General features: G+C 35.9%; 1 protein-coding gene across 4 annotated transcripts in view; it reads right to left on the reverse strand.

Moving 5' to 3' along the window:
• Nucleotides 1-5,845, reverse strand: part of RBFOX1 (RNA binding fox-1 homolog 1) — a 2,292,172-nt gene extending 2,286,327 nt beyond the window's left edge. For 2 of the 4 annotated variants that reach the window (XM_073633001.1, XM_073633002.1), the window contains exon 1: nt 5,259-5,845. In XM_073633001.1, the coding sequence (XP_073489102.1) occupies nt 5,259-5,402 (144 nt within the window). In that variant the 5' untranslated portion in view covers nt 5,403-5,845. The remainder of the gene's footprint in view (nt 1-5,258) is intronic. The other 2 variants (XM_073633003.1, XM_073633006.1) reach the window with 1 other exon arrangement.
• Between the last annotated feature and the right edge of the window lie 3,285 nt (nt 5,846-9,130).

Here is a 9,130-nt window from a genome sequence, read left to right on the forward strand (position 1 = left end):
GGTGTGCTGTGATGCGTTGTGCTCCAATGTACAATGCATTGGGGTGCCATTCACAATGAATGGCATCATAGCGCAGTGCACATAGAGCTGTGCAAGCATTTTAGAACACGTCGCTATAATGCAAAAGTTTGAATGGGCCCTAAATCTTTTCTGAAGCAAAAGCCCTTATACAACAAACAAGAGATTTACTCTAAATATGTAATGATGTGGCATACAAACATGCCAAAACATTTAGGACTGAAAGAAGCAGCACACCATGCATTAAACAGTAATACAAATAATTGGTGTATTTTTCTTTTGTTAAGCAGTGGAGATAATATTATTATTAGTAATAATAATGATAATCATCATCAACAACAATAATCATTTCTATTCCAGGATAAAACTGCTAATTTTTTTTAATAACTATTTCCTTATGGGCTAAAGCAAGAAAAACAATATAAAGAAAAATATTCATTTTGTAAAAATGTACTAACAAATATTGTAGCACAGTACAGAATTTTAAAAGATCGAGGTTTGCTGCATTCATTAATTGGAAAGGGTTCCCCGTGACAAACCCACAAATTAAGTTACAAAAGATGCTGATTGACTTAACACGTAGACTATTTAAAGAACGCAGTAACAGCTCTACGTTTTTTTATTTCCTTTGGGTAATGGGCCTATGCAGCTGATTCCTAGTCTTGCAAAGCCAGCATTTTTCAAATGCCAAATTTCTTCTGTTTAAGCACTTCTCGATGACCAGTTGCAGCAGCCATTAATGATCTACTGAACACTACTTTCTAATTAAAAAAGTTGATCTGGAAGTTTCAGTTCAATTGCTTTCGATCTAGGTATGTCCAGTTTGAGCAATGTCTCTAGTTTAGTTAAATTATTCCCACTTTACAGATGACTTCATTTTGTAAAATAAACTCCATGTATCATCATTAAGTGAGGAACACAAATTAACATTTCTAGCATGTTGACAGGGACATGGCCCACCATAGGATAACTTATTATAGTGCATGTGAACAGATGGTCATTTGACCAAGGCTTAGAATTAATGTTTACAGAAGTCTGTAACAACATACAAATAATATACATACAATATGGTTTGCAATGCATCCTAAGGTTTTTTTTGCAGCTCTACTACCCTTCTCGCTAAACCAAAAGAGGCACATTATTATTATTGCTAAAAATTAATGTCTGGGGGGCAAACAAACTGCACAACAAATTCATATACAAGCAAATCTAATTTTATTATTGTACCTCCTGCAAACTTCATAAATGTTTTAGTTTTCGAAGGTATTGCATTAATAAATACATCACCACAAACCTATACAGTTATGAGTATACAGTGCAATAGGAAACCTATGCTAACACACACACATAAATATAGGATTTTGAATTTGTTTTCATGCGTAAGAATGGATTAAACATTGCAGTGTCCAATTCAAATTTGTAACAGTTATATGAGTTTGGTAAGGAGCTGAATGGTGTAAATTGTTTCTGTAGAGATGTTTTAAACATAGGTATGCTTCTTGATATTTGTCAAATCACTCCGTACCACCTTTTGTGCCTAATAAAAAAGTTTGTAAACAAAAATAAACATAGCTATGCCAGTCACTAGGCACTAAAATATTCAAAAACCTTGGGCACTGTTATGTTATTTCAAGGCTAATTAAAAACATATATATATATATATATATATATATATATATATATATACAGTATATATGAATCGTGTTATGTAGATATAGCTCACATATGCTGAAATATTATATTGAAACTGAAACACTGTTACATGTCCCCTTCATGGATGATGGATAGCTATTTTTAGGGGGAAAACCTAAATTGAGAAATTTAAAGTATAAGTGCAAGAAGGAGTGGGTCATCACAGTATTCCTAAATAGATCAAGCTTGATTACAAACAGATCATAAGGATCATCACAGTTTGTGCAAAGTTATTCCCTTATAGCTGTTTTTAGAGTGCATAGGTCTGTGAAGATGTCACTAGTGCATATTTTTTTAGTAAATAACTGTTACTCCTGCTTAAAATATCTGTAAATCTATTTTGAAGCTGACTATAAAAGCTTCCAGTAATATATCCCATTATATCATAACTTATTACTGTCTGGCCAGAGTGCAAAGAGGTCACGTGGTGTGTACAATATATTGCACACATTTTATGAGCCTCATACAAATTAACATCAGAGCACAGTTGCCTCTCTTTACTTTAGTATCTATATCAGTGTTGCCCTTTTTAAATCAAAGGTTTCCAAAATATAACATACATGGAAAAAATAAAAAATCTAGCCCGCAACATTTGAAATAGTTTTCATAGGCGTTAAACTGTGCAAAAAAAAAAAACCTGAATATAAACACAAGTGCAATTTCTGCTATGTGATGGTGCATGTATGTTTCAAAAGGAAATATATATTTTTTTAAATCTAGAACTCAGTTGAGACTTACAATTTACAAATGAACTATAAGGGGAACAATAGCGATATAATAATTCTTGGATTTTTATAATAAGCTTTTAGGGTTTTTTTTAATAAATAATTAAGCATTATACACCTATGTTTCAAAGTGACTATTTTACTTTATTTAATTATTTTTTAATTATTTTATTTTTTTAATTATTTTTTATTGTATTTATTTTTATGTTGCTTTAAAAAAATATGATGGTTCATATCCAGTCCTATCTATTGCTGTACCACTTTGTGCTTTACAGAAAATCTGTGTAAAATAAATCAATCCCTTTTTAGAAAGCTGCAAAATAAAGTAAACTACTTGACAGCAAATTGACTTCTGCAGTGAAAAAAAATAGTTTTGGTGATCTAATGCTATAAGCACTACATATCATGACACCCATGTACAACTATACACAATTAGACACTATTCTTACAATTGTTGCAAGCATCTCATATCATGACACCCACGTACAACTATACACAATTAGACACTATTCTTACAATTGTTGCAAACTTTCTCTTTTTTGGATCTGCTAAAATATTTTGGATGATGAATACAAATATTTTTGAACACAAAAAGGTAGTGCTGTTTTATTTATAGGTTTCTGGGAAAAACTATTAGGTTTGCAATTCAGCAGACCAACAGCGTGAATCTTTAAAGAACATTTTAATCCTTTCAGCTTTGCATAGGTTACAGTGCATGCCTATTTTTCGGTAGAAATGTGTGTATGCACTTTGTACTATACATAGCTGAAAATATCTTTTTGCACAGATGCAGATAGAAAGAAATGATAATTACAATAAAGTACAATTACAATAGTGTTCATTTGATACCTTCCTATGTAGACATATTGACCCCTCACCTGGAAACACTTTCCAGATTTCTTTACCTATATTTCCAGTTATTAATACACTTCAGATGGATAAACAAGTGGATTCACCATGATAGCAGGAGTTGCACCAAACAAGACACTAGCTTCTTAAAAAAAAAAAAAAACACTCCAGAGTGAGCTGCAGAGCAGTTATAATCAATGAAAGATTTATTCAAAAGTAAAAGGACAGCCTGCTATTAGGGAGGAGGTAATTAAAAAGACAATCTATGAAACTTGATGTATTTAGCATTTATCAAATGCAAATTCAGATTCTGAATGCAAAAACATGTACTGCCTCTCCTTTCCTCAAAACTCATTCACAATATATGTGCACATAAATCTTTTACTATGCATATTAGAGTAGGCAAAAGTGACAACAAAACCCATAGGGTAAAGAGGAAGAGCTGAAACTCTTGTTTACTGTCTTTTTACTCCTACACAAGCAAAAAGCCCAGACTATTTTAGGATACCAGGTAAATTATGAGTATACATTATACAGGAGATGTATCATTATTTAATGAAATTACTGGTGAGAAAGAAAAATGCACAGATCTGAGACCACACATTATTTATTACTTGTTAGTTTGGGTGTATTTGTATCAGGACAGGGTGAAATTAGACTTATGGTGGTGTAGTATACATGCTGCACCGCACATGATACAGTAATACGTTATGAAATAAAAAGGAGCATTTCACCTTAAAAGTATTCACAGACAGACCAAGAGAGTATATACTTAGCTCTCAATTGCACTGCTAATTTAATTTTTTATTTTTTTTTTAAAGTAAAATAAGCTGACTAAGAGTAATGATACGTGAAATATAGTGTTACAGAAAATGAAGAGTACACCATGTACACAGCTGAGGGTGTTTAGATATCAAATGTGTATCTGTATGTATATCCATGACTATACTAGCATAAAGAAACACAGTAAATATACCTGCACTCACATTACCTATATATAATGAGTTCTATACAATGTAGCTATACACATAAAGTGAAAATGGGAAGATTGAACTGTGTATGAATTATATTTCACATATTCCTTATATGTAGTAAGTGAATATTTTATAAAAGCAGCCTTTTTGCAGTGACTGTAATGAATAAAGGTCCATTAATGATTATGCAGAACCATTAGCACAAAGCTAGCCATTGTGAAGAGCAGCTAAGTATCAGGTGAAGACGACTGGAGATTTGAAAATAGACACCTTTTTCAAGATTCACATCAAGATGTATTTTTTTCACATGGCTACAAAGGCAAACACAGAATCACACTTAATATAGCAAATTCCATCAGCCAGGCAAAGGCATTTTTAATTCATGTTATACCAATACAGCAATTGCAGGAAATCCATTCTCTCTGTTTATCATGTTATTAAAATAAGCATAGAGCTATTCAAGTTTCAGATTAAAAAAAAAAATCCACTCGATTCAAAATAATGCTTGAGTGTCTTTTTAAAACTACTAATAAGCAAACCTTCCCCTGTGACTGCAGCAAGTACTACACATCTATGAAACCCACAGGCATGACATATTGACTATCAAAATGAAACACAATGCAATGTGTGCTATCATTTATCATATAGGTTATGTTTCTTGTGCACTACATGTTTGAGACTGAATACATGATGATGAGATAAGAGTACACCGTGTACATGCATTAGAGGTACTGAGATCTAAGCAGAATCACATCTTAACCTCACAACCTAAGACATTCCAGCTTCTATTCCTAACAATCCATTCTACCTAGCTCTTATACCCTATCTTAAAAATAGCAAGGAAACAGCATGAAGTTTCCTTTATCACAAGCAACCAAAAGTGCCATGGCACAGATTTAAACAGCTATAGAAAAAACAACGGTTAAAGTCCAACTCCAAGCAGAAAAAGCTGAACTAGCAAAAACAGATAGAGAGAGAGAGCAAAGCAAGGAGAGCTTACCTGCTGCAAGTACATAAAAGTCAAGGCACAAGAGAGCTGAGGACACATGCCCACATTCGGCAGTGCCACACAGGTTGCACCCGTCAGAGGATGCTGCATGGTGTTGCTCTGGAGTCGACGTAGAACAAGTGAAGGGGCTTGCATGCAAGCACGTTTGTCCTGTCTTGTCAGCAGGTTTTAAATTGTCTTTTTGCTGTGGTTATTCTTATAGTTGAAAAGTCCTTCTTCCCCCTTTGCTATCCTACTGCTGAAAATGTGCGTTCATTTGTCAGCTAAGGCAACTAGGCAAATTAAAACGGAAACCGCTTAAAATGAATAGAATACAAAAACAAGGGATTTAACCAAAGCCTGCAGCTTAATGAAGAGTCAGTGTAACTTCCTCAATGACAGTGAAGAGAGGGAGCTTGGCGTTTCCCAACAGGAGCTTGCTGACTAGCACACAGATTGACTCACTGATGCTCAGTCGGCTGGTGTTGATGCTGCACGGCTTCTCATTTGTCAAATGGGTCCTAGGGCAGGGGCTTTACCACTCACAAAATTCAAATACTGCATTTTTAAAATCCCCTGGGAGGGTGGAGAGAAACAGTGAGAGATCGAGTGAGCTAGTGAGAAGGAGAGAGAGAGAGAGAGAAGGCGATTGAACGAGAAAGCTGCATCACAGACAAGCGTGAGATTTGGGCAATTAATGTCACTGCCCAGCTGGGACCCAGTGTCTGTTAGAATTTCTTTTGCATTGCCGTTGGTCAGCAGACTCAGCACCAAATATTCTTTTTTTTTTTTTTTTTTTTAACCTTGCCAGAAGCCATTCATGGAGATATGTAGAAAATCCTATCTAATAGCCAGCGATCCTGATTTTTATAGCCTTATTAAATTCTTTATCCAGATTTCTGACATTTTACTTGATTCTTTTAGGATATTCTTATGACTCATGCGGCACTGTAAAGTTATATCAGCTTAAGGCTTACTCTGCAGAGGTATTTTTTAAAGGTGAAAAGGCTTCAGCAAGAATGTTCATTTAAATCAGTATCATGCTAGGTCTGTTAGTGAGATTAGTTTAAAAAGTTCCAATTTTAAAATAAATTTAGACTTTTTTATTTTTTCATATGTATTTTTTTTCTCTTACCATATTTCACATTATTATTCCAGTCTTTCAGACTTTTTTGTTTATAGTGTAATATTTGTGCACTAATAGGTCTAGTTATTAAATAAATCAAAATGTGACTTGCAGATTGATATCATTTTTAGATTTTTCATCTCAATTATTAAAGAATTATAAACAATTAGAAAAGGGGACAAAATAAACCATTTGCCTGGGTATGCCTATCCTATCTATGTAAATACCCATCAATTACCTACAATTTAGCTATCTTTGATCCTTCCAGTGGTAAGTTAGAAAGACTCTGTGCCAATAAAATTAGGAGGCTTCCCTTGCTGACCTTCTTCTAAAAATGCTAATTTCCTGGCAGTCTTTCTTGATCATTTGATTTCAATGCTTCCTGATTTACCCAGCTGGAAAATGCATGCAGCTAAGGAATGATATAATGAACTCCTAATTTGCATTCTAGCCCCAGGTCAGTAACCGTTAGATCAGCATGAAAACCAGGCAATCAGCATTTTCAGTAAAAATGGTATGCAGTAGTAACCTCCATAATTCACTTGGCCCAGATTTCCAATAAACGTATTCCATACTGCAATGTGTAGATCATCTTTCTGGTAATTGTGCTCCATGCCGAGAGAACATTAATCTATATTTTAATCTATATTCTGTTTTACAACTAGGAAAACATGGTTGCTACATGCAAGAATCACAGAACTAAATCCAAATCCACCTGATCCTCCTGTTGTACACAAGCCGGCTCCTTGTGTAGAAGTTTGGAATAGTGAAATGTGTCATGAAGTTCAAATCTAAGTGGAAATAATGTTCATGCAGCTTATTTGCTGATTGTTTAACAAGTACAATAAGAAGACCTACAGTGGCTCTCATCTTGTCAGGACCCGAATATGAAGGGTATGAACCTGCAACCTCTGCTGTGTCTGGTGATGCCTTGAACAATGATTCTCTTGAAATTTGAACCCTTTGCTCCTCCTGTGAACTTCCTATTTTCCCATGCCTTTGCATTTCCTGTTTGCAAATTATTGTGCTCTCTCCAGCCAATATCTCACTCTCATCTCTCCTGCTGTCATCCGTATCCCCACAACACTCGTTACTGACCTTTGGCGTGTTCCTCGACTACACTTCTGCTTAACTGCTTAAGGACCGGGCCTATTTTTTAGACTCTATGTTTACAAGTTAAAATCATTTTTTTTGCTAGAAAATTACTTAGAAACCCCAAACATTATATATATTCTTTTTTCAGACACCCTAGAGAATAAAATGGTGGTTATTGCAATACTTTATGTCACACTGTATTTGCGCAGCATTCTCACAAGCGGTCATTGCAATACTTTATGTCACATTGTATTTGCGCAGCGGTCTCACAAGTGCAATTTTTTGGGCAAAACTACACTTTTTTGAATTAAAAAATAAGACAACAGTAAAGTTAGCTCAATTTTTTATATTGTGAAAGATAATGTTACGCCGAGTAAATTGATACCCAACATGTCATGCTTCAAAATTGCGCCCGCTTGTGGAATGGCGACAAACTTACCCTTAAAAATCTCCATAGGCGACGTTTAAGAATTTCTACAGGTTACTAGGTTACTAGTTTTGTGTTACAGAGGAGGTCTAATGCTAGAATTATTGCTCTTGCTCTAATGTCTATGGCGATACCTTACATGTGTGGTTTGAACACCATTTTCATATGCAGGCGTGACTTACATATGCATTTGCTTCTGCGTGCAAGCTTGGCAGGACTAGCTGCTTTACATTTTTTTTCTTATTTATTTTACTTTTTTTTTTACACTGTCCTTTTAAAAAAATTTGGATCACTTTTATTCTTATTACTTAAAAAAGCATGACAGGACCTCATAAATGTGAGATCTGGGGTCAAAAAGACCTCAGATCTCATATTTACACTAAAATGTAATAAAATAAAATTTCCCCTTTAATTTCCCCTTTCCCCTTGACATTTGACGTCGCTTCCGCCATCCAATGGTGTGGAGCCGAGTGGGGGGCATCTTTCCCTCGCTCTGCATCCAACCTGTGAAGGAAGAGGACCCGACTGTCTCCGCCACTACCGACGGCTCTGGTAAGCGGCAGAGATGACTGGACCACAGCGGGAGGGGAGTGGCCCTCTCCCACCACCGATAAAAGTGATCTTGCAGTGAATCTGCCGCTGAGACCACTTTTATCTGAAAGTGGACCAACCACTGAAGAAAAGGATACCGGGGTTATAGCAGCTATCTGCTGCCATAGCAATGGTATTCCTCTTCAAACAGCCGACGTACAACTGCAGTGGGTGGGTCGTAAGAAGCTAATCTCAACTGGTGGCCATGTGTTACCCACCTTTGGCTTGTTTACTGACTATGCTTAGTAGGGATGAGCTTCATGTTCGAGTTGAACCCATGTTCGACTCGAACATCGGCTATTCGCCCGTTCGCCGAATTGTGAACGATATGGGCTGTTTGCGCCAAATTCGTTTGGCGCATCACAGCCCATAATTCACTGCGGCATCGTGCATGCTTGGCCAATCACAGCGCCATCTGTAGAGAGAGCTGTAATTGGCCGAAGCCAGGGTGGCTTTGGCCAATTATGGTTTAGGGGTTTAGTACATGCCCCACACTATATAAGGCCACCTGCACGGTGGCCCTGTGTAGTGTGTTCCGGCCTTCAGAGACAGAGAGATAGTGTAATTTGATTTAAGTTAGATAGACTAGGCAGGACAGTCAGTCAGTTAGCTGCACTTACAGTGTATTGTGTATAAATATGCATC

The sequence above is a fragment of the Aquarana catesbeiana genome, linkage group LG06, assembly GCF_042186555.1.
Source record: "Aquarana catesbeiana isolate 2022-GZ linkage group LG06, ASM4218655v1, whole genome shotgun sequence".
Lineage (NCBI taxonomy): Eukaryota > Metazoa > Chordata > Amphibia > Anura > Ranidae > Aquarana > Aquarana catesbeiana.